Source organism: Phodopus roborovskii, unplaced genomic scaffold, assembly GCF_943737965.1.
Source record: "Phodopus roborovskii unplaced genomic scaffold, PHOROB, whole genome shotgun sequence".
NCBI lineage: Eukaryota > Metazoa > Chordata > Mammalia > Rodentia > Cricetidae > Phodopus > Phodopus roborovskii.
In genome coordinates this window covers 9,529,042-9,554,567 of record NW_026126636.1, presented here as the reverse complement: position 1 = coordinate 9,554,567, position 25,526 = coordinate 9,529,042, and the positions used below count along the sequence as shown (strand labels likewise).

Genomic DNA, 25,526 nt, shown 5'->3' with positions numbered 1-25,526 from the left:
TCCCCTGGAACAGGAGTTGTGTGTGTTTGTGAGATGCCGTGTGGATGCTGGGACTTGAACCGGGGTCCTCTTCAAGAGCTACGAGTTATCTCCACTGCAGAGCCAACCCTTCAGTCCCAAGGAGCCCCCCCCCTTAAATTTGTGTCTTAAATAACATTTATTATTTATTTAGGGTCTGTTTGCGTCTACGTGTGCCTTGGAGCAAATGTGGAGGTCAGAGGACAACCTGTGTGGGTCAGTTTTCCCCTTCCGCTGTGTGGGACCCAAGGTTGGAATTTTGATTCTTTGGCTCCAAGGCAAGCACCTTCATCTGTTGAGCCATCGAACTGATCCCTCAGAGCCCCCTTGGGAGACTTGACCAGAGGAAGCGACAGCTATTATTTCCCTAGAAGTCCTATGCCACTGTCTCTGCCTTCCCCACAGGGTCCCAAAGTACAGAAGCCAAAGTTCCCCAGGCTTCTGGGAAACCCAAGGTCATAGGGAACTCTTCCTCACTGGCACCTGGGGGCGGGAAAAGCGTGCTCACTGTCTCCTCTCTCTGATGCGGGGCTGTGGGGTCTGTCCTGCCCCCGTAGTCCCGTGGTCTTGTGACCCAGCTGGTGTGGCTGAATTACCTCCTTTCTGTGGAGTCAGGTCTCCAGTGGGCATCAGCTGTTTGTTCAGGGGCCTCTCAGCCGAGCCACCACAGGCCGACTCATCACAGGCAACACCAGACAGGGCATGGTGGACGATGCACGCACTGCCTGGGCGTCCTGGGCTTTAAGCTGACTGAGGAGGAAAGGAGAAGGTGGGGCCTCGTAAGCTTGGTTAATTGTCCCACCTTGCAGGACGTGGCAACCGATGGCTGGGGGCCCCTGCTTTTGCACATCACTCAGTCTTGATCTTATCACTTCCTCCCCTGTGTTCACATGGGTCACTTCTGGGAAAAACCAAAGCTTTTTATGTGTCTCTGATCCCAAGTTATCATTTTTGTGGGTTCCAGATGCCCATGTGTTCTCAAAGACCTTGTCTCCTGAATATTTCAGAAGGCTGAGAATGGAGATTCAGAATACTAGAAGATTCAAAGAAAAAATCCTGTCCAGAGACGTAGTTTAGGAATAGAGCCCCTGTCCAGAACCCCCCCCCCCCACTGAGGGGCTAGGGTGTGGCTCAGTGGTAGAGCCCCTGCCTAGAATCCCCCAATGAGGGGCTGGGGGTGTGGCTCAGTGGTAGAGCCCCTGCCTAGAATCCCCCAGTAAGGGGCTGGGGGTGTGGCTCGGTGGTAGAGTGCTTGCTTGCTTGCTTAGAATCTACCAGTTAGGCACTTGCAGACAGCCCTGTGTAATAACCTAAGTACTGAAAGAAAAAGGGTGAAATACAACTCAGATATTGCATCTGATTAAAATGAGGTATCACAACACATATTTACTACGCTTGGCTGGGATCAGAGCTTCACTCAGTCCTCACCGAGGAAGCTTCTGCTTGCGTTAGATGTGAATACACAGAGAGCCACAACTGGTCAATATTCGAAGAGTGAGATACTTTAGAGACCTAATGGGACGTCTTCATCGGCCCCTCCCCTCTGCTCAGGATCTGTGCGGAAGGAGAGACAGATTTTAAGAGCCAGAGGTCTTGGATGACTCCAAGGATGTAGCTCTTCCATACACCACAGGGCTGTGAGAGCTCACACCTGCTCAGACCTGCACCCGTTTAAACCAGACAAAATCCCGGCACTGAGAAGGCAAAGTGTATATAAAATTCCGCCCTTAACTAATGGGTATCTGCTGAGAGAGGAGTATCAGTTTTCTTCAATGTGTGTCAACCATACTCCAGGTGCAGTTGGTCAACACAAATGGACTCCAAGCCGGACATTGGCGCAAGCACTCAGGAGGCAGAGGCAGGTGGATCTCTGTGAGTTTGAGGCCAGCCTGGTCTACAGAGTGAGTTCCAGGACAGCCAGGGCTACAGGGAAAAACTCTGTCTCAAAAAACAAAATAAAAAACAAAAACAAACAACAAAACCCCTGAATTATGAAATAGAAAAACATTTTTTAATATAACCGAACCATTTCATAAAATGTGATGAGATCAGCTTATCGGGTTTGCCCACTATGATGAGGCCCCTCAGTCCCTGTTCAAGCTCCAAGCTCCTCCCCACCAGGCAATCTGCTTTTTGCTCCTAACCAGTGAACCATCTCTCCAGCCCCCAGATTCCTCGTCTTCTATCATCAGAATATAATCAATCCCTATTCACTGCAGTGTAGAAGCCCTTTACACGGACATGTTAATATTCATTAGTCTTTTTGTTTGTTTGTTTGGTTTGGTTTTTGAGACAGGGTCTCTCTGTGTAGCCCTGGCTGTCATGGAACTAGCTTTGTAGACCAGGCTGGCCTTGATCTCACAGAAATCTGCCTGCCTCTGCCTCCTGAGTGCTGGGACTAAAGGCGTTTGCCACCACTGCCTGGTCTAGCTCTTGGCTTTTGACCAGGAGGGCTGCGTTTTTTTTTTTTTTTCCTGGAGTCCACACAGGTTTTTGGGTTTTGTTTTGTTTTCATTTTTAACTATTTATTTAATTTTTAAATTTCATTTTTCATTCCAACCAAAGTTCTCCCTCCCACCCCCACAGGTTTTAAAGGATATTTTTTATCTGAGCATATGTATGTCCGTGGAGCGTGTGCACTTTGTCAGAAGACAGTGTGCAGGAGCTGGTTTCCTCCTCACCACGTGGGTCTTGGAGACTGCACTCAGGTCATGGCTGCCACTGGTGAAGTTGCTTTCTACTATCTGCCAGTGTCCTCATGGGCGGAGTCATTCTCTGCTTTGATCTCCAGTGTCGTCTGGGACTTCTAATTGCTTCACATTCTCGCTAGCTCTGGACCCTTCAGATCTGTGAGTCATCTTAATATTCGTGTATGAGTATGTGTGTCAGAATTTTCCCACAGGTATAAGGAGCATTTCCTAGATCACCGAGGACACTGAACATCTTTTCCAGTATGTCCAGTTAAACCAAAGCCAACAGGAAGCTAGGCAATAGGTAGTGAATTTAAAGCCTTGGGCATAATAGGCAGGTGCCCTAACACTAAGCCACACCCCAGCCCCTCACTGGGGGATTCTAGGCAGGAGCTCTATCACTGAGCCTCAGGTACTTAGAGAGGAACTCAGAGGAGTACTGAGGTGGAGGACCCTCTACAACCATACAACCAGGGTTTTGCTTTCCAGCACATTTATAATTTAGAACAAAATAGGATGAAGAGAAATGAATGAATTCCAGAATGCAGGGTTCATAGAAAGCAGGGAAGCATAGTGCAGATGGGAAGCATGGCTCAGTGGTAGATCCCCTGCCTAGAATCCCCCAGTGAGGGGCTGGGGACGTGGCTCAGTGGTGGAGCCCCTGCCTAGAATCCCCCAGTGAGGGGCTGGGGTCGTGGCTCAGTGGTAGAGCCCCTGCCTAGAATCCCCCAGTGAGCGGCTGGGGTGTGGCTCAGTGATAGAGCCCCTGCCTAGAATCCCCCAGTGAGGGGCTGGGGCGTGGCTTCATGCTTAGAGTAATGGAGGCCCTGGGTTTCTTCTTTAGTCTTGAAAAATCAGAAAGAAAATCTCAAAAAGGAAGGGAAGCTCCTGGTTTCTTGTGTGTGAGCATCAGACTCATCATGATCTTGAACTGGAGAAACAAAGAAACTGCGTAGGCCCGGCCTCCTCAGTGGGCATGGGGACTGAGAAGTGAGGGGACAGGGGACTTCCGGTCCATGTCCCTCTCGCGCCTGCCATAGCCACTGGGTTCCCCTCTCCTCCCGGTTCCTCCCCATTCCTGGCCTCACCCTCCTGGCCCTGCCTGCTCTCTTAGCTGAGGTCTCTCCTCATTGCCTACCCATTCACCTCAGCTTCAAAACCACGGCCATGGGGCTCTGTCCGTAGACTGCCTAGCATGCACAAAGCCTTGGATCCCATCGCTAGCACCCGTGAACTGAGTTGGCAGAGCCAGTTTGTAATCCCAACTCTTGAGGTAGCTGACCTTGAACCCACGTGTCTCCTGACAGGTGCGAGGGTTAAAGGCGTGCACCACCATGCTTGGTTTACAGACTTATACTCTTAAGTGTGGCTCGATGACACACACACACCCCATGCATGACCCAGGGATGGTTCTACTCGCTTTCCCAGGTCACCAAAGGAGTATCAGGTTGGAAGGAAGCAGTCGGGGCCTGGTAGCACCGGACACCATTGGCAGCTGCCCTGGTCTTATGGCCTTTCCACACTAAGGCCCCTCTGTTTGGTTTGGACGTATGTCCTGGGCAGGGTTGCAGGGACACTTGAGGTGGCAGCACCATCACCTTGGCCGAGGCTCAGAAAGGCTAAAGACGCACGGAAGGGTCACACAGTCCTGTCAGGGGAGGGCTCAGTGTAGCGTGTTCATGTGATGCTCCAGACTCCAGACCCTGCGAATGAGAAATTAATACGAACTGACAAGTAAAAAAATAAAGAAAGTAAACGCCAGCTGGACAGAGTAAGGCAATGCACGGACCCCAGAAGTTGAGAGGCTGGCGCAATCGGATTAGGAATCCAAGGCTTAGCCTTGGCTATGTAGTGAGTTTGAGTGCAGAAAGCCCAGACCAGGCTGGCACGTAGTTTACATACAAATCTAACACGTGGAGTTCAGTCCCCAGCAAACCCCAAGAAGCAGTGTGGTGGTGCACATTTCCAGTGCCAACACTGGAAAGGCGGTACCGTCATAGGTTCAAGGTTATACTTGACGATGAAGGAAGTCTGAGGCCATGAGGCCAGCGTGGACTACAGGAGACTGTCTCTAAAAATAATAATGATAATAAAATAAAACCAAACAAACTAAAACAACAATGAACTGAAATGCAGTGGCACTCTCCTTTAATCCCAGCACTGAGGAGGCAGAGGCAGGTGGATCTCCGTGAGTTCGAGGCCAGCCTGGTCTACAGAGCGAGTTCTAGAACACCCAGGTGTCAGTATTCAGGCATCTGTACTGGCCTGCCCTTGGGTTTCTGACAGGGTATGTCCTCAGCTGCAGCCACTAAGAGCAGCACCTGGGCACATTCACTGTGTTCCCTTTCAGAAGGGCCCTGCCCACCTCCCATCTCTCCCCCACCCCCTCCAAAAAAGGGGGGAGGCTAAAGGACAATGGGAAGAGAAATAAAGAAGCCCCCGATGTCCCTCATGCCCCCGTATGTCTTTGAACTTTGGTTCATATATCTTCCTCACTTTGGCTGTCCTGGAACTGGCTATGTAGACCAGGCTGGCCTTGAAGTCACAGCATTCATTAGCCTGCTGTTCTTGAGCACAGGGATCAAAGGCTTCTGCCAACACTCCCAGCTTCTGCCTTATAGAGAAACTCTTGGGAACCCACTCCCTACTAGAGTGTCAGGCTGGAACCCTGCCCTGCCCTGCCCTGCCTTTCTGTAGGGGCTGGGGACCTGATCTCAGGCCTGAATGTTTGCACAGAGTGCCCTTTACCCACTGAGTCATGCCCACAGTGTCCACTGTTTATTTTGTGACAGGCTCCCCAGCTTACCCTGGCTGGTCTTGATTTTGCTCTTCCTGCCTCAGTCTCCTAAATGCCTTGGATATTGGGAGTGTGGTTTGGGGGGTATGGGGCTTTTCTAGAATCCATCAATGAGGGGCTGGATACTTGTGGAGTCCCAGTACTGCAAGAGAAACAAATTAAGCAGCAGAGGCAAGGGTATCTCTGTGAGTTCCAGGCCAGCCGGGGCTGAGAGACTTTCACAGGAGGAGGAAATGCAAACACACACCACCGCAAACACACACCACCGCAAACACACACACACCACCGCCATCACCACCACCACCACCACCACCGCCATCACCAACGCCGCAAACACACACCATCGCAAACACACACACACCACCGCCATCACCACCACCACCACCACCATCACCACCACCAAAACAAACAAAACAAAGGGGTGATGAGTGGCTGGTTCTGGATCTCACACAGCGGTTCTCAGGACCACACAGCCACACTGAAGTCTCACCCTCCTGCACCCTGGAGCTCACTGAGGGAGGGACCTGAGGTTGGAGTGGGGGGGGGGGAGGGATGGAGCTCCAGGTTTAGGCCTCAGAACCAGTAACGGGAAAAGCATTCTCTAGAGGGGCCGGTGCTGCCTCCAAGGATGGGTGTGAGCCCTCTGGTAGCAGGGGAGTCCCCACAGGAAGTGGGGGCTCGGCTCCCTTCCTATCCGGTGGGAGGCCCGGGCTGGGCTCTGGACTTTGACCCCGGGTTGGGGCTGGCGCCGGGAAGGGCAGACAAGTGGCCCAGAGGCCGGCCGAGCAGAAATTCCCCTGGTCCTCGTGCCAGGGGAGTTACCCAGGGCGTGGAGTTGGGGGGCAGGTGCAGACAGGGGGGCAAGTGGGCACAGAGGCGCCTGCGGCTTCATCTGCAGCTCCGCGGAGTGGCAGGGTCTCGCTGTCCTGTGCCTCAGTTTCCCTGTCTTTAATAAAACAGGCGTGCTTCCTACTCTGGATGTGAGAAGAGTAAGCCCGTTCCCGCAGTGACCCTCACCCTACCCCACACCGACAACCCAACCTCAGCCCTGGGCAGTCTCACAGGAGTGTGGGGAGGTCTTTGGTGGTGACACCCACCGTGGACTTCCTGCACTCTGATCCGGGAGAAAGAAAGGTTCCCCAGGCAGAAGGGAGCCATCAGGAACCTACTCCGGGGTCCTCTATCAGGGGCCAGACAGGGGGTCCTCAGTGTCCTGCCCAGGCCCCACCCACCATTGCTGCTGGAGATGCTCGGTGGGCGGCTCACTGGCGCCACCTGGAGGTTGCTGGGAGCCAACCTGCCACCCACAGCCAGGGAAGCGGGAAAGGCTCAGAGAGAGCTCTGCAGCAGAGAAAGGTCCCTGGGACCCGGGTACCAATTCTAACCACCCCTGCTGCTGCGGTTCTGTGGCTTCGCTGTGTTCGTTCCCCGGGGACATCGAGAAGGCATACTTCCGAAGCACAAGGCCACTCTTCTCTCCTGTGTTCGCTATTCTGTGGCTCCCAGTGTCTTAAGAAGCTTAAGAAGGAGTTCCCAATGGGCCTCCAGGACGGACTCTCTGAGCATCCCGGAGCCTCAGAGGAACCACGAGTCACTGAGAAACGACCGCCTTTGCACAGGCTGCTCCCTCTGCCTCGCGCATCCTCCCTGCTTTCCACGCTCTCATTCCTTCTGCTTCTCCTTGACTCCTAAGTCAAGGTCACGATCCATGGGGGCCATGGTAGACTCCTCATATGCCCACACTCCGCCGAATGTTATAGAATGAGTGAGTGGGTACATTTGTGCAGAACTGATTACTGAGGCATACTGTTTAACCCAGAGAGACCAATGGACATACTCAAAGGGCCTCAGGCTTCCCCTTAACTCTGTGCTATCTCTTAACACTGTTCTATCTCTAGGGTTTATTTGGGCTGATCCACTCCATGCATTCTCTAGTCCGCAGGGGGCTGCTCCCCTCCTCCAGAAGCTCCCCTTGGCTCTTCTGGGCTCCTAGAGTCTCCTGGACTCTCCCATCCCTTGGACCATGATTGTCTGGGGGACATGTCTGTCTCCCAAACAGAAGTGGGAGAAAGCCAGGTCTGCCTATCTGTCTCCTTCGCCTCTAAGCCTGTTAAGTCTCCTTTGGAGACTTCGGTTTGAATCCAGACCCCCCCCCCCCGTGCTTGGAGAACCTCCTCTATAGACCTGTTCCTCACATGAAATATAGCCTCTTGGGGTGTTGAGGGGCAGTAGGGAGATGAGGTGCCAATGTCCCAAGCTGACCACATGCGGGGTGACCGCGGGTGACCTCCTTCCTCTTTTGGAGACTCATCTGGCTGGATGAATGGGTGACAGAAGGTACCAGCAGTTTCATCCTTCTGGGACATTCTAGGAGGCCACACGGGGCTTCCCGAGGTGGGAGGGTCGGGCTAGGCAAAGGGAAGAGGTGTCTGCTGGGTTAGGGGAAGTCCAGCCTTTCCCATCATAAATGTATGATGGGGGAACAAACAAGACAGTGCTGTGGGGCAGGAGGGGAAGTCGGGGAGAGGCCGAGGCTTCTTCGCAGATGGGTGAAAAACCACAGCCCGCACTTGTCACCCACTTCCCTCTGGAGCTGCTGTGTCTCAGGGTCCCGGCAGGGCTGGCCCAAAGATGTATTCTCTCTCTGTGGTCTCCGCACCCTCCCTTACCTGTCTGTCTTCCTGCTTTGTCTGGAGCTGCTGGGCGCCAAAGCTTGGCATGTCCCTGCGTCTTTTCTGGCCTTACAGTGAGGCCTGCTTTCATAGGGGGCTGGAGAGCCGCTGGTGGCATCCAATTCAGGGCTCTGCCCTGAGCTCTCCACGGTTCCCACCGTCGGTTCCCACCTTCGTCAGGTGATTGGCCCTTGCCCTGACCCTCACGTCTATTTCTCCCGGTGTATGCCTCTGGCTTCCCACATGCAGTGCCCTATGCCCAGAATGCACTTCCTTGCTGTCTAACCTCTGATCTTAGAGGCCCCAGGTCTGAGGACCACTGGCACCTCCCTGAGTGGGGTGAGAGCAGGAATCGGTCCTTTTCTGGAGCCCCCAGAGGGCAGCTGTGGGAACACCTTCCTTTTAGCTTTAGGAGACTTATAAGACACCAAGTCTGTGGTTATATGTTACAGCAGGAACCCATACGCACTTCATTTTATTCACGTGTTATTAGTGTGTGTGTGTGTGTGTGTGTGTGTGTGTGTTGCTTTGCATGCCAAAAGACCCATGTGGAGGTCAGAGGAAATCTTTCAGTTCTCTCCTTCTACCATGTAGGTTCCAGGGATTGAACTCAAGTCCTTTGGCTTTTGCTGCAAGTAACTTTACCAGCTGAGCCATCTTGCCATCCCTATTTTTAATTTATTCATTGTATTGCAGTGCTGGACATTGAACCCAGGGCCTCATGAATACTAGGCAGGGGCTCTACCACTGAGCCACACCCCAGCCCCTCACTGGGGGATTCTAGGCAGGGGCTCTACCACTGAGCCACGCCCCCAGACCCTCACTGGGGGATTCTAGGCAGGGGCTCTACCACTGAGCCACGCCCCCAGACCCTCACTGGGGGATTCTAGGCAGGGGCTCTCTACCTAGCCATGTTCCCACCCTATAATGCACTTTTTGAATGTCCCTCTCTGGGAATCTGCTTCTCATCTTCTATTTAAATTCTATACCCTTGTGTTTCTTTGTTTCCGGCTTCCAGGACATATCTACAGACTTTCCTATTCTCTGCTTCCTGCTTGGGCTGCTGAGGCTGGAGACCTTGCTGCCCTCTTCAATACACACCCCTGAACTTTACCTGGCCTCTATGCAGACAGCATGGCCGACAGATCGGGGTCCAAGGTGCTCAGTCACTCACCTCCTGGCCCATTTATCAAGTGTCTGGTGAGGACCGTTTGCTTGCCTGGCGCTGTCCTTGAAACTGGGAGATATGGGTGGGGACAACTTGCACTTCTCACTGGCATGTGCCAACGTCCTTAAAGTCACTGTACTGGAGACAGGGCCTGAAAGGGCCTGCACGGCGGCGCACACCTTTAACGTCAGCACTTGGGAGGCAGAGGCAGGTGCATCTCAGAGTTTGGGGCCAGCCTGGTCTACAGAGTGAGTCCCAGGATGGCCAGGGCTACACATTAATAAACAAATAATAATAAAAGTGGGGCCCTGACTTGATGGGATTAGGACATTCGTCAGAGAGCTTGGGCGGTTGTCTCCCATCTTCCTTAGCCCCTCAGAAAAGAGACCCCCGTAAGGCCAAAGCAAGATGGCTACCTACAAGCCCAGATAGGAGGGTTCACAGTGGGACCTCCCTCACCTGCGCCTTAGACCTGGACTTCTGGCTTCCTGGACCCAGTCATGCAGTCCAGTGCGTCCCATCGCTCCAAGTCAGCCCTCTTTGGCTGCGGACATTGGAGTGGACAAAGACCGACCTCCAGCCCTCCTGGCCACTCTGTTGACTCTTGCTCTTCGGAGGCTCAGGCTGCCCTCAGACTTACTTCGTAGCTGAGGATGGGCTCTGTATTTACCGGTGTCCCTGCTTCTTCCCTGTGGTTCTGGGATTACAGGAGTGTACCCTGGCGCTGAGCCAGAGAGACAGCTTTTGTTTGTGTCTTGCTTCAGGGAGCCACTTTATAGCCCAGGCTGGCCTGGAACCTGGGCTCCTGCCTCTGCCTCCCTTGGGAAGACAGCTGGCCTCTACCCTGCCTGGCTCTTTGTGGTGCTAGCTTTGGGTAAACGTTCAGCTGCATCCCCAGCTCGGTTCTTGGATTTTATTTGTGTGTGTGTGCGTGCATGTGTGTGTGTATGTGTATGTGCACGTATGTGTGCATATGTATGTGTGCGCGTGCATGTGTATGTATGTGTGCGCGCGTGTGTATGTGTGTATGTGTGTGTGCACGGGTATGTATGTGTATGCATATGTGTATGTATGCATGTGTGTGTGCACGTGTATATGTGTGTGTGCATGCGTGCATGTATGTATGTGCATGTGCGCATGTGTTTGTGTGTGCGCACACGCGTGCGCCCATGCACACGCTATGTCACAGCAGGTATGCAGATGTCACAGGACAACTTTGTGAGTCATTTCTCTCCTTCCATCATGTGGACCCCACGGATGGAAGTCAGGACATTAGGCTTGACAGCAAGTGATGTCTGGCCACTCACTCCACCCATACCAGTCCAAATCTCGTATGTATGTATGCATGTGTGTGTTTATTTGTACTCCTCTGGGTTTCTGGAACATAGAGGAGAGTGTGGGACAAGAGGAAATGGAGTATGAAAAGAGGGGAGGGATTTATGCCTTGGGAAGAATTCTGCAGTTGGGTGTGGCTGGGTGGGGTTGGGTGTGGCTGGGTGCGGTTGGGTGCTCCTGTTCTGCCCGCATTCAGGAGACTGAGGAAGGAGGCCCTTGGCTTCCAGGTCAGCCTGGGCTATGTATAGCAAAACCCTGCCTCCCAAGCACAAACCAAACCAACTGAAACCCCAAGAAAGCCTCGGGCTGTCAATGGATGAGAGAAGGAACCATACCTCTAGGGGCTTTGATCTCCTGTAAAGAAACAGCAGGACTCCTTACCTCCTGTCTCTGCTGTGGAGGCGGCACCAAGAGCTCCCAGCACTGATTGACAGCTGCTGCTGTGCAGCCCTACTGAGGCCAGGACTCCCTCTCTGGGCACTGTGTGTCAGAATGGGATGCATGGACCAGATGCTTTGGTTCTGAAAGGTGGACACTAGCAGCTTCCTACCCCAGGCCTCTTCTTCCTCATCCCTCTCCCCATTGGCATAGAGTCCATAGAGAAAAAAAAAATGGGGTCAGGCTTCCTTCCTTTTCTTGGCCAGGCTCCACAGGCATCTGGGCCATTGTGTGAGTGGCCTGGAGGTCATTCATTCCCTGTCTGGCCCATCTATGGCAGCTACTTCAGAAAAGGCATCTGGGGATGGGGCTGAAGGAGGTAGAGGTGTCTTGGAGGCTATTTCTATCTCTCCTCCTGGCCTGGTGGAATCTGAGGGCTCCAAGGGCCACCCAGGCCTGGCGGTTTTGGTGGTGGTGGGGAACCAGTGATCTTTCTGGGCAGAGGTCTCAGCCTGAGTCTGCTGTGTGACCCTATTCCCCTCTGGGCTGAAATGGGGACAATTGCCCCCCCACCTTGCTATAGACAGACCTCACGGTATAGCCCTGGCTTTCCTGGAACTCACTCCGTAGACCAGGCTGGCCTTGAACTCCCAGAGATCCACCTGCCTCTGCCTCCCAGGTTCTTGGATTAAAGGTGTGTGCCACTGTGCCTGGCCAATACAGGGTCTTCTGTCCCCCAGGCTGGCTTGGATCTTGTACATAGCTGAGGATGACCTTGGACTTCTGACCCTCCTGCCTCCACCCCCAGAGTGAGTATGCAGTTCTGGGGATTGAACCTGGGTCCTCTGGATGAGCAGCCAATGCGCTTAACCACTGAGCCACGTCTCCAGCCCTTATGTATGTATTTTTGAGCATTTAGGAACTTTGGGAAGTGGAGCCCCTTTCAAAGTGAAGCTTGGAGGGTGGAGTCAGAATCTACATCAAGATCCCAGTCCCAGAAGCTGCTGGGGCCATTACTGTGGTTCTAAGAGCTTTCACTGGGTTAGCTTGTCATATTGTCTTGGAAGGCAGAATGAGTGATTTTCATGACAATTCTATCAAGTATTACACGAAATGAGGCAGACCCATGTATGTGGGAAGATGCATGGAAGAAACACATTTTTGTTGTTGTTTTTCCCCTCCTCTACTGGGGATGGAACCCCAGGACTCATCCTGGGCAATAGCCATACCCCCATCCCCTCACTGGGGGATTCTAGGCAGGGGCTCTACTGCTGAGCCACACCCCAGCCCCTCACTGGGGGATTCTAGGCAGGGGCTCTACTGCTGAGCCACACCCCAGCCCCTCACTGGGGGATTCTAGGCAGGAGCTCTAACACTGAGCCACGCCCCCAGCCCCTCACTGGGGGATTCTAGGCAGGGGCTCTACCGCTGAGCTATATTCCTTGCCCTTCACTGGGGGACTGTAAATAGGGACTCTAACACTGGGAGCTATACCCTCAGCCTTAGACAAATATGTTTGATTTCCATCTGCCTGTAGCTAAAGGCAAACATCTTATTCTGGGTCATGAACATTATTGGCAACAGTTGGGGAGGGTTTCTTTTTGTACATTTGTAGCTTCTTCAGTCTTAGGAGGTAAGTACCATGGTACCTATTTTATGGATGAAGAGATGCAAAGAGCCGATTTCCCCAGCAGCGCTGAGTTTCAACGTTTGTTTTCTATTCTTTTGCCCTGTACCGCCTCAGGAGGTCCTGGAAACCCTGACCTGGGCCCCCTCCTGGCAGCTGTGGGAATTACAACAGCTGGTGCAAAGTTTACAGTACTTCCAACCCTCACTTATGACAGACAGAATTGACGGCAGCTAGGCATAAGAGATGTCATAGGAATTAGTGGTGTAAAAGGACAAAAATAGCTTGGCCAGGTGTCATAAAAGACCCCAAACACTAGAACTTGGGAGATTAAGGGGGTAGGGCCAAAAGTTCTGTGCCATCTTGGTCTATATGGTAAGAACCTGCTTCAAGGAAAACAAATGAAATAGTGGGCTATGTTGGGGGTGTGGCTCCATGATAGAGCCCCTGCCTAGAATCCCCCAGTGAGGGGCTAGGGGTGTAGCTCAGGGGTAGAGAGCTTGTCTAGTCTTCACAAGGTGTTAGGTTCATTCCTCAGCAATGAAAAATAAAGCTAACCACATTATTCTCATTATTATTCTTTTGCAGGTTTGGAACCCAGAGCTAAGTTCCCCTCACCACAAAATCTGTCTCGTGGTGTTTGTTGTTTCTTTCATGGACTGCAAATGAAGGACTCTGTGCTGGCTTGAGATGGCACCTGGAGATGTCCAAAGGGATGTGTGGCTTGGTCATTGGGACACCTGAGCCTCCCTGTACCAAGGATACAGAATCTAGCTTGACCTAGAAACTTTAGAGGCCTCCCTCTCCCTCTACCCCTCCTGCTGGCCTAATTAAGCATCCACCCCTCACCCAATGCCCAGTCCACACAGACTCGGCTGGCATCCCTGGTTCCACAGGCTTTCTGGATCCCGGTGATTGGCCATGCCTGCCTCTTTCCCTCTTGGCTGCAGGTGAGAGGTCATTTTGTGAGGCTGGGGAGGAATTTTTCAACCCGGCGCAGCAGACGCTGCCTGCTTCCCTCTTGGGAACCATTGTTTCTGACCGGTGATGACATCATTTGAAGACATCAAGGCACCCAAGGGAAAGACTACGTTTCCCAGAGTCCCTTGCAACCAGGAAGCCTACAGCTGTTTGGGCCCTTGAAGTGACTGAGAAACTGGAAGCCCTAAGGAAGATGAAGTAGGAAGACGGAAATTTTAAAAATGTGTGAGACAAGTAATTCTATATCCATATAATCTACTCCTAAAATATCAACCCTCTTTGTCTCTCTAGCCCTTTTTTAAATGTTTTGAGATAGGGTCTCTTGTAAGCTAGGCTTGTCTGGAACCTCATTGTGTAGGCTGGCCTGTTCCTTGAACTCCTGATCCTCCCGCCTCCAGCTCTGCTGGCATTATGAGCAAGTGCTTCATGAGATCGTTGCATTCTTGATATAATGGCTGAGGTCTAGAAGGTGCTAGACAGCTCCTTGAGAAATACTGTCCTCTGAGGGGAAGTAGCCTTGCCGTAGGGCAAAGGTGAGGACAGGAGGTTACCCAGGGGAGAGGGTCTTCCCCTACTCCACACTTCCTGACTCTTTGTACCCCAGAGAGGTCCGGTCCCTAGCCCCCTGGGGAGCAGGACACCCCTCCATGTGAACTGCAGACCTGTGCAAAAGCGTCAGGCCCTGCATTGGAGCAGAGGAGGCATGGGTCAAGCACTCCTAAGTGCACATGCACTCATCCTGAGCATGCTCTGGTGTGGGAATCAAAGCAAGGGGCGCTAGATGCATTTGACCCAGCTGGCGGCGGTGGAAGGAGAGGCCGACAACCACATGCATTCATCCGGACGTTTATGGACTGGGCAGCTCTCCCACAGCTCGGCACTAAGTCTACATGGAGACAGGGTGGAGGGACCGCAGCCTTCATCCATGCTGAAGGTGAGCGGCCCTGGGCTTGGGGGTGGATGCGGGGAGATGCTGCGTGAGCGAGTGCGTTCCTCTCCAGGTCTCAGAGGCCTGCGCTGCTGCTGCTGCGGTGGCGGTGGCGGCAGAGACTACTCCAGGGCTGTGAAGGAGGACCAGGGCGGGGACAAGGAGGTTGCCAGTCAGCAGGAGGACCTTCCCGCGGCCCCGCCCACCGCGCCTCCCGCGGACCCCACCCTCCGCGCTCAGCCTGTGCCATGGTCTGGGGTCTGGTGGTGCAGGAAGGTAGACGGGTCCTCCAGCTGGATTGTGACAAAGGAAGCTGCAAAGAATTCCCGGGGGCTCGGGAGTGCGCCTGCGCGAACCCAGACAGCCAGTGGCAGGGTCCCGCCAGACTGGTCCTGGCTCAGGAACTTGACGTCTGAGTGCCTAGTCTGATGCAATAGGCAAGACCTCAGACTGTTATTCTCCATGTGGGAGCATTTGTTCAGGGCACCTGCCCTAGTAATATGGCTTTGAAGATCTGTGGGAATTCCTAGTCTGATGGAGGAGACATGGTCTTTGTTTGCGAGAGCATGGTTCCTAACTGACAGCCCCTCCGATAGAGGAGACATGACCCTGACCCTGGGAGCTCCCAGTCTGATGGAGGAGACACTATTCCTGACTCTGGGAGCTCCCAGTCTGATGGAGGAGACATGACCCTGACCCTGGGAGCTCCCAGTCTGATGGAGGAGACAGCTCTGAATCTGATGAAAGAGACATGTTTCTCTACTGTGAGAGCCCTCAGCTTGATGCGGGAGGGGTCTTTCCCAACCGAGAAACCTGTCTGATGGAGGAGACACACCTAGCAGGCTGCAACCCAGTGCAAGTCATGCATTTCAGGTTGGGGGAATCTCTCCTGTCAGAAGGTGGAGATTTCTTGCCTTCATGCTTTGTCTCATGGGGGAGACAATACCTGTATTCACCCCAACTCCCCAGTGTGGTGGAAGAGGCTGGATCCCCGAGGTTTAGCTTCCACTCCCCTGAGGAGATAAGATGCCCACCCTCACATGATACCTCTGCTTATAGCCTTCCATCTGGCTGTAAGAGGCCTCTGTCTGATGGAGGCCTCCTACCCTTGGTGGATGTCACCGTTAGGGAGGCAAGACAAGTGATTCATGGGGACACTCAGGTCAGATGGGAGATGCACATGCCTGTGTCCCTCAGGCTTGTGGGGGAGGAGAAGGCCACCTTTGGGACCGTGTCTCCCCCAAGCTGCTCACTCACGGGCCACCTGAAGCTCCACCTCCAATGTGTCGGTCTTGCCCTGTAGTGTGACGGTCTTGAGTGTGTAGCGCCCGGCGTCTGTGAGGTTCAGCTTTTGCACCAGCAGCGAGCAATTGGCGAAGCCCACCTCCCGGCCCGTGTGTGCCGGCCCGGCGATCCAGTTCCCCGACGGCAGCTGGCTGAGCAGTCGGTTGGGCTCTGAGGCGGGTCCCCGGTACCAGGCATAGACTAGCAGGTCCTTGGGGTAGCCCTGGACGGTCAGGGTCACATCCTGGCCCTCCATCGGTTTAGTCGGCACAGGCACAATCATCATGGCCACAGCTGCGGCTGGAGAGAGAGGGCCACCACTACTGTGAGCCAGGGCCGCCCTGGGGATGGAGTGGAGTCCTCCCCTCCCTTGGCCAGCTTCTTCAGGGACAATGCCAATGCTCCTCCTGAGGTGCCGGGGAGACCAAGGATGGAGGTGACTCCTTGGATAACCACATACACTTTCTGTCTCAGTGATCTGCCAGGGGCACCTCTCCCCTCTCTAGATTTCAGCCTTGAACAATGGTGCATGTTGTCTCTCCTATGAAACTGGGAGACCCCTAGAGAGTCTAGCCATGTCTCCTCCATTGGGGTACAGGCTTCCAAACTCCAGGGGCCTTGCCTCCCCTATCAGGTGGGAAATCCCAGAAAATGTGGCTGTGTCTTGTCCATTGGATTTCTGTTCCCACAGAACGTCTTTTCTGTGACAGCAGCAGACCCAAGAACATGGGGTGACAACTCCTCCATCAGATCGGAAGGCCCTAGAAGGGAGGAGCTGTGCATACCCTGTGCTGCATTTAAAAATTCCCACAAGGTGTGGATTGTGTCTCCTCCATCAGATTAGGAAATTCTAGATTTTTATTTTCAATCAAGTTCTAGAAGCTGGGAAGCCTATTCTATTGGTTTGAAATTCCCTACAAGGTGGGGGCCTCCGCCTCCTCCATCAGACCAAGAAATTGTGGATTGTCAGAGTGGACCATCTAATCAAGTTAGAGACCCCTAGAGTTGGGAATGATCATCTTAATTGTGTCCATAGGAAGTGGGGGGGCCCATACTCCCCCATCAGATTTGGATTGTTTCCAAAGTGGGACCTATGTCTCCCCCATCAGACTAGGAATTTTAAAGTAGTGTCACGTCTCCTAATGACCTGGAAAATTTTCCAGGCTATGCCTCCTCCCTCCGACTAAAGGCCCCTCATGTCTCCTCCACCAGTGCCTGGGAGCCCAGAGAAGGTGAGGCATCGCTTCCCTGATCCCTCTGAGATCAGAGAAAGACTGTGCCTCCTCCATCAGATCGGCTTGCTTCCCAGGGGCAGGGGGACAGTGTTGTCTATCCTCGATCCCTCTCCCAGCACCTGTCACAGGATCCCTGGCAGCTTGGAAGCAAGCAGTCTTGGGGGTGTTGCATTAGGTACACCCGGAACATACCTGCAGACCTTGGACACCCCCCATGTTGTCCCCGAGGTCATCTGGTCCACCCTGTCTCCAGACAAGGACTCTCCCGGGTAAAGCAGGAGGCACACTTACCTTTGGGGCCGCCATCTTTGCTCTGCATGAAAGAGGGGTCCATCCCCACCCTTTGCAAGAGACCCAGCCTGTTAGTGGAGGAAGAAGGGAGGGGGAGGGGCGGACGAGTTCCACTGTCCCTAAGGGACAGCAGCCACTTGAGAAGGAACCCAGGTAGAATTATTATTATTATCATCATCATCATCATCATTTTGAGGCAATGTCTGACTTCGAACTCTCTGTGTAGCCAATAATTTTTAAACTCCTGATCCTCCTGCCATTACCTCGCACACACCGTGATTATACACGAGGCCTTGATGTTCAAAGCCAGCATCCTTGGGGCATGACAGTACCCTGGCTGGATTTCAGGCTAACAACTGCCTGTGTTTTCCAGCTATGGTGTGTGGGAGGGCTGTGTACCAACTGGGGTATTACATGGAAGGACATGGACCCTGGCGTCCCACTCTGCCACCCCACAAGAAGGGGACTCAGTCTAACCTCAAGGCAGAGGATGTGAGCCATCACTTATTTCCTATGTGACAGGCGCTGCCTGCCTCTTTTTGCACCTAGACAAGACGGGGACAAGCCCATATGCCTGCCAGCTTGTCACAACTGGCCAATGAATGTGCTGGGAATCCAATTATCTCCTGGGAAAACGGTGGCCCTGTCAGCAAAGGCCTGCTGCGACTCTGTAGAGAGCAGGTGGTCCTCCAGGCTGGGGCCGACTCACCGGACAGCTTGACCACCACGGAGGCAGAGCCGGACAGCAGAGTCTTGGAGTTCTTAGCAATACACGTGTAGGTGCCCTCATGGGCCGCGGTCATGCTGGTGATGTTCAGGCGGTCCTGGCCATTCTTCAAGGCCTTCCCGTTGAATGCCCACACATACTCTGGCTCAGGGCAGGATCGGGACACACACCACAGGGTGAGGGATGTGTTGAAGTCCATTTTAATGGTGCAGCCCGTACGGGTGGTGGAATCTTGGAGGATAGCCACGCGTTCAGGGCCGTCTGTAGGACAGGAGGGAGAGACACCGGAGGGACAGGGTGCTGGGCTGGGAGGGGGCAGAGGCACACATCCCAAGTCTTGTCTACCAGATTGGGTCCCCGGGGCTGGTGGGGCTGAATACAGGGAAGAAAGAACCCGAGCTTTTCTTGATCAGGTCTGCATCACTAACTTTGGAATCTTGAAACTCACTTCCCCTCCCTTAAGCTCTCAGAACTCCGTGGGTTTTTGTTTTTGTTTGTTTTTTTGTTCTTTTATCATCTGTAAAAAAGAATGTGTGGAATTGGGTGGTGGTGGCGCATGCCTTTATTTCCAGGAAGGGAGGCAGAGGCAGGTGGGTCTCTGTGAGTTCGAGGCCAGCCTGGTCTCCAGAGTGAGCTCCAGGGCAGCCAAGGTTACACAGAGAAACCCCGTCTGGAAAAACAAAACAAAACAATCTATGCTCTATGTCTTAGTATTCTCAGACCCTAGAAATCCGTGTGTCTAAGATTTTAGAGCAATTGTTCTTAACCTTCCTAATGCTGAGACGCTTTCATAGTTCCCATGTTGTGGTGACCCCCAACCCTAAAATTATTCCCATTGCTCCTTTGTGACTGTGATTTTGCCAATGTTATGAATCATAATGTAAATAACTGAGTTTTCCGGTCTTCGGCGGCCCCTGTAAAAGGGTCATTTGACGCACGTGTTGAAAATCACTGGTCTAGATTATCTAGTGTTATAACTTGGTTCTAGGAGCCTCGCCTCTGCTTCTAGAGTTTCCAGCATCTAGATTCCTCTGGCTGTAGCCTGTTTTGCCTTTTAATTGAAAATTTATTTATTTATTTTTAAAGCGAGAGCCTCATCATGTAGTCCTGGCTGGTCTTGAACTCACAGCAATCTCTTCCCTCTGCCTCCTGGATTAAATCGATGCCAGGCACCTCAGTGATTAGTTTTCCCAGGATTCCACACTCCTGCTGCCCCAGGGACTATGATGAAGCTTTTGTGAGTCCCCTCCAAGCCCAGAGCCCTGGAGATGTTAGCCCTTACCCTTTCGAACCCAAACATTCCTTGGGCCATGTTATCATTTTATTTAGGGGTCTTTTTTTCCCCTTTTTGCCCAGGCTAGCCTCACACTCCATATGCAGCAGATAAGGACAGGAGCTCAGGACCCTGCCTCCACTTCCCTAAGTGCTAGAATCGTAGATCTACACTAATGTGAGTAGTTTGTAGTTCTTCAGGTGGAACCCGGGGCGTGGCGCATGACAGACAAGCATCCTACCAGCTCAGCTATACCCCACCTCCCCGACACGCTTTTATTTGTTTATTTATTTATTTGACAAATCTTGTTACCTCACGGAGAAGGCAGCTTTCCCTCGCCTTCCGGATGCCTCGATGTGGCAGGTGTGTATTCCCTCGCTTATCTACGTCATCAGCCACAATCGGTACTTATGAGGGACCCTTGCCCCTCCCCCAGCCTGCTTGCTGTGGTGACTGTGGACTCCTTCTCTGTGGGATGTGGATGCCGGTTGCCTCCCCCGGAAGACTCACAGTATACGGTCAAGTTCAGGGGTTCACTGCGGCTGACGCTGACCGGGTTCCGCACCTCGCACTGGTAGGCGCCCGCCTCCTCCCTGCGGATGCCATGCCGGGTCAGCACCCTGCCATCCGGGGACAGGCCCAAGCGGACGGGGACAGGCAGGGCGTCTCCATTGAAGAACCAGCGGACCTCAGCGGGGCTGGGGCTGCTGCACACGAGACGAAGGGTGTCCCTACGCTCCACCAGCGCCGTGTCGTTGGCCACGACCGTAGGAGGGGTCAGGATCTCTATGGGGGGGGCGAGCAAGAGACAGAGGGGGAGGGGAGGGGCACCTCCTGTCCCCGGGGCAAGAAGCACCACCAAGCTGTGCTTCTGTACCCCCCCCCCCACGACAAAAAAGACAGATATCATTCTGGATGATGGAGGTGGTGAGCATTTTAGTGCTATTGTAGGCATTCTCCTCACACTGTTTTAAGGGCCTGGCAAGATGGCTCGGTGGGTAAAAGTGCTCGCCACCAAACCTGGCCACCTGGGTTCGATCCCTGGGTTCCTCATGGTGGAAGGAAAGAATCCTCTGACCTCCACATGTCTGTTTGTGACACGCGAAACCTCACTCACACACATAATGCAATTTTAAAGAATAATTTTGTTTTGCTTCTGTCTTCAAAGGATGGGTGAGGAAGAGGGCGCTAAGTCCTGGATGTGTTGCAAGGGGTGGCTCACCATAGACCTGCATGTGTCCGTAGCCCACCTCCGTCTGGAACTGCCTGTTAAGGGTCTGCAGAATATAGGTGCCTGTGTGCCCCGGCAGGGCACCATGGATAGCAAGGCTGCCGTCGGGGCGCACAGCTTCCCGTCCTGTGTGGGCCGGTCCCGGGGTCTCATCGCCAGTGCTGACAATGTAGCTGGCCACCAGGAAGGTCAGGCTGAGTGTAGGCCCTGCATACCAATTGTAGGCCAGCAGCTCCCCGGACAGCCCACGGGCCACCAGTGTGATGTTGTCTCCCTCTGCCGGTTGGGCAGGCTCAGGGGTGATGGAGATCTCAGCCCCGGCGTTCAGCATCCAGGCTGAGAAAGACGAGAAGGGGCAGGCAGGTTGGATGGGGTAGGAGTGACTTGTCACCTCATTTGACTGGAGTTGACAGGCTCAGAGGTGATATCCCCAGTGTCTACAAGATCAGACCCAAGCAAGATTCGTGCCTCTCATAGCCACTTCCCTCTGGGTTAAAACCCAGGGCCTCATCCATCTCCTCACTGGGGGATTCTAGGCAGGGACTCCACCACTGAGCCACACCCCAGCCCCTCACTGGGGGATTCTAGGCAGGGGCTCTACCACTGAGCCACACCCCAGCCCCTCACTGGGGGATTCTAGGCAGGGGCTCTACCACTGAGCCACACCCCAGCCCCTCACTGGGGGATTCTAGGCAGGGGCTCTGCCACTGAGCCACACCCCAGCCCCTCACTGGGGGATTCTAGGCAGGGGCTCTACCACTGAGCCACACCCCAGCCCCTCACTGGGGGATTCTAGGCAGGGGCTCTGCCACTGAGCCACACCCCAGCCCCTCACTGGGGGATTCTAGGCAGGGGCTCTACCACTGAGCCACACCCCAGCCCCTCACTGGGGGATTCTAGGCAGGGGCTCTGCCACTGAGCCACACCCCCAGCCCCTCACTGGGGGATTCTAGGCAGGGGCTCTACCACTGAGCCACACCCCAGCCCCTCACTGGGGGATTCTAGGCAGGGGCTCTACCACTGAGCCACACCCCAGCCCCTCACTGGGGGATTCTAGGCAGGGGCTCTGCCACTGAGCCACACCCCAGCCCCTCACTGGGGGATTCTAGGCAGGGGCTCTACCACTGAGCCACACCCCAGCCCCTCACTGGGGGATTCTAGGCAGGGGCTCTACCACTGAGCCATACCCTCAACCTCTCACTGGGGGATTCCAGGCAAATAGTCTGCTACTGACTCCCAGCTCCAACTCGTAGTTCTCTGGCCCTTAATCACCTACTTTAGAGCAGGGAGTGGAGTCTGAACTTCCCATGTGATGGAGAAGGCTCTTCTGGAAGTCCTGCCTCTGTCCCCTCAGTGCTGGGATTTGCAAGCATGTGCCGGCAAGCCGGGCTCTAACACCTGAGCATCCATGGAGTCTGTCTGCAGGGATGGCTCTGCAGAGTTCAATGGGATGCAGGAGGCTTCCCAGGCTGAGACTCAAGCAGGCCCCTCGGCTCATGTAGCCAACTGAATCTGTCCCCTCAGGCTAACACCAGGACTCGCCCAAGCTGAGGGCGCTCCCTCTGTGTGTACCAGGGCCGCCACACAGGGAGCAGAGATGTGTGAAATCCCTCCATCCCTTTCTCCTTCCTTTCTGTCCTTTAGTCTCTCCTCCGTCCAGATGCTGGTATCCCATGCCGGCCTCACCTTGACAGACAGCAGAGGATGACCTTGAACTTCTAATCTCCCCGCCTTCACCTCCTGAGAGCTGAGACTCTGGGCAGGTATCACCACACCCAGTTTATGCTCTGCTGGGGATCAAACCCAGCACCTGGCCAGTGTTAGGCAAGCCCTCTACCCCCTGAACCACACCCCCAGCCTCCGCCACCCCTTCTCCACAAACGGACAAGTCCCAACCAGTAGGGCTGGTCCTTACTGCTTCCTTCTCATCTGTGCTTGGCTCACAAGGTGGCTCTGGCGTTTAGCACTTGACACACACTTGCAGGCCTGGCCTGACTTGGTTTCCAGTCCCTTCCTAGTTGGAAGAAAGTGGGTGGTAGTGACAGGTTCTGGGCTTAGGGCAAAGCTCTGCCATTTTGTGTTGTGAGACCCTGGCCAGCAAGTAACCTTTTCAAGGCCTGCTTTTCCTGTCCAGGAAGTCAGGCCACAAGGGAGCATCCCCTCCCAGGGATGCTAGCAAGGGAGAAAGATTAGAAGTAGGTAAACAGTAGATGCCAATAAACCCTGCTGCTAAGGGACCTTAGAGTGACCCTGTGAGCTAGGCCTAGTCACAGCTAAGTCAACTGAGGCTGACAGGAGAGCAGGAAGGCCCAGGCATGGCGGCCACACTCCGGGAGCTGAGGCAGGAGGATTGTCTCAAGCTTGAGGCTAGCCTGGACTGAATAGTCAGACCCTGTCTCAACAAGCAACAACAGAAACCTCACTAGTGTGGGGCTTGGTGGAGCACACACCTTTAATCTCAGCACTCAGGAGGCAGAGGCAGGTGGATCTGTGAGTTCAAGGCCAGCCTGGTCTACAGAGTGAGCTCCAGGTTAGCCAGGGCAACAGTGAGACCTTGTCTCAAGAACAAAAGACAGGGTAAGGTTGCTGGGGCTGTAGCTCAGTTTGTAGATGGTTTGTTTAGCAAGCATGAGGTCCTGGGTTCAATCCCCAACACAGAAACTTGGCCTGATAATACATACCTGTAATCCCAACACTAGGGAGCTGGAGGCAGGAAGATCAGAAGTTAGCTTGAGGCCAACCTGGGCTATAGGAGACCTTACCTCAAAAACACCTAAACCAAGCCCAAACAGTGAGAGTCTGGAAACCCTGCCATTGGTCGGCTTGCTTTGCTCGGGCTTCGGGACCCTCTGAAACCCCACTGCCAACACCTCTCAGTGGCAGTCACCAGCCTGCCCTACAGGCCTCTTGAGAGAGAGAGAGCAAACTGCCCGAGTGGAGCAAAGTTGCTCTGCCCACAGTGTGCTGGCCTTCTGGTTCACACCTACCCTCCCCGGGCAGGAATCCCTCTCCCTGCCTTCAGGCTCCTGGGGGTGCAGGGAGTAGGCTGAGGGTCTGGGGAAGGGGGGTCCCTTCTCGCTCACCACTGAGGAGGAGCCAGCTGCACCAGGCCAATGGCATCTTTCACCCCAGGTTGGTGTCGGCGATGGTTGGTGGCGATGGCGTTCCAGTCTCACAGACCCTCCTTGGTTGAGGCTTGGCTCGGTCTGCCACAGGACCTGGGATCGTTCGGCAATTTGGAAGCAGGGTGGGTGGATCACCGGAATTTGGAGGGATCGAGTCACAGAAGATCTGGGGCCCTGTTTGGGCACGGGAGATGGGCGTGGCAAGCACCGGCCAGAGGCCATGACCTGGCCAGGCCTCTTGGGGCAGCTGCCTAATCCACTTTGTGCCAAAGGCCCAGATTTGGTACCGAAGAGGAGAAGCAGGTCACCGGGGAGGAGGGAAGGGACACAAGAAGATTCTGGGGCAGCTCTTGACCATCATCCCTATGGCCTTACCATTGCACAATCAGGGGCCATGCAGGGGCCCGGGACAGAGCCTTCGGCTCCTCCAGCCTCAGTGCTACAGGAAGTGACCATTGTCACCACAGTGGATGGCACAACTCTGTGGGGTGGGCGTCCTTAAGACTCATTTGCTTGGGAGGTAGTGGCAGGAGAAAATCCCGAGTTCAAAGCCATTCTCAACCATGTAGTGTGTGGAACGCTGTCTTTGCAGGGGTGCAGTCGGAGCCAGCCGAGCAGCCTGGGCTACAACGAGACCCTGTCTCAAAAAAAAAAAAAAAAAAAAAAAAAAATCAAGATTCCATGTAGCCCAGGCTAGATTTGAATTTATTACATAGGCAGGGATGGCCTTGAACCCCTGATCTTCCCCCTTCCCACAGCTACCTGTTGAGTGTTGGCATGATAGGTGTTCAATACCACACCTGATTTCTGGAACCCAGGGTCATGCCCTCTCCCTTCCCCTCTTTGTTTTTACTGCTATTATGTGAGGCAGGTGGCTTCTGCCATCATGTTCATGTGGGGAAACTTTGTGAAATCTTCCCTGTTTCTTTCATGTGTCTTCCGGGGATCACACTCAGGCCGTCAGACTTGGCAACAAGTGGGTTTTATCCACTGAGCCACCTTGCTGGTATCCTCGCCTCTTTGTTCTTTCTCGACAGGGTTCTCCGTGTGGCCCTGGCTGTCCTAGAACTCTCTCTGTAGACCCGGCTGGTCTAGAACTCACAGAGATCCGCCTGCCTCTGCCTCTTGCGTGCTGGGATGAAAGGCCTGCGCCACCACTGCCCAGCAAAACTGCAGAATCACCAGTGTTCTGGCTGCATGTCTGCCTTCAGGCCAGCAGAGGGCACCAGATCTCATTTTGGATGGTTGTGAGCCACCATGTGATTGTTGAGAATTGAACTCAGGACTCTTAACCTCTGAGCCTCCTCTCCAGCCCCCCAGGAACGCATGTCTTAGGGGGCATTTACTGTAGGTCAGGCATGATTATAGGCACCGTACATGCATGCTTCTGTTACGACCCCCACACGGCTAACCCTCATTATTTGGAGGGGACTCTGGCTCCAAGAGCTTCTAGAAATACTAACATTCACAGCTGCTGGAGAATTTCCTCTAAAAGGCAGAGGGATTAAACCATCCTCAGCCCACATGTGCCTCTAGTCACTTCTAGATTGTAGTTACGCAAATGCATGCAAATGAACGGGCAGCATCGATGGGTCCCTGGTTAGGAGCACAGGCTGCTTTTCCAAAGGACCCAGGTTCCATTCCCAGCACCCACATGGCAACTGACATGTCTGTAACTCCTGTCCCAGGGAAGCTGCTGCCCCTTCTGGTCTCCATTGACATTGCACAGACATACATACAGACAAAAGAGCTATCTATGCACACAT

General features: G+C 53.8%; 1 protein-coding gene across 1 annotated transcript; it reads right to left on the bottom strand.

Moving 5' to 3' along the window:
* Positions 1–15,821: 15,821 nt before the first annotated feature.
* Positions 15,822–21,150, bottom strand: Ceacam16 (CEA cell adhesion molecule 16, tectorial membrane component). Its single transcript, XM_051207715.1, has 5 exons — positions 21,087–21,150; positions 20,627–20,971; positions 19,915–20,190; positions 18,114–18,392; positions 15,822–16,178 (listed from the first exon to the last, which is right to left on the bottom strand). Exons 1-5 carry the CDS (start codon positions 21,148–21,150, stop codon positions 15,844–15,846), a joined length of 1,299 nt encoding a protein of 432 aa, XP_051063672.1. The 3' UTR covers positions 15,822–15,843.
* Between the last annotated feature and the right edge of the window lie 4,376 nt (positions 21,151–25,526).

What these genes read in the sequence shown, in the direction of transcription:
- Ceacam16 (XM_051207715.1), bottom strand. Translation starts at nt 21,150, where the DNA reads ATGGATGAGGCCCTGGGTTTTAACCCAGAGGGAAGTGGCTATGAGAGG. An exon ending in CGGACACATGCAGGTCTATG is followed by an intron (nt 20,191 to 20,626) that starts GTGAGCCACCCC and finishes CCCCCCCCATAG; the next exon opens with AGATCCTGACCCCTCCTACG. An exon ending in CCTGAACTTGACCGTATACT is followed by an intron (nt 18,393 to 19,914) that starts GTGAGTCTTCCG and finishes CCTGTCCTACAG; the next exon opens with ACGGCCCTGAACGCGTGGCT.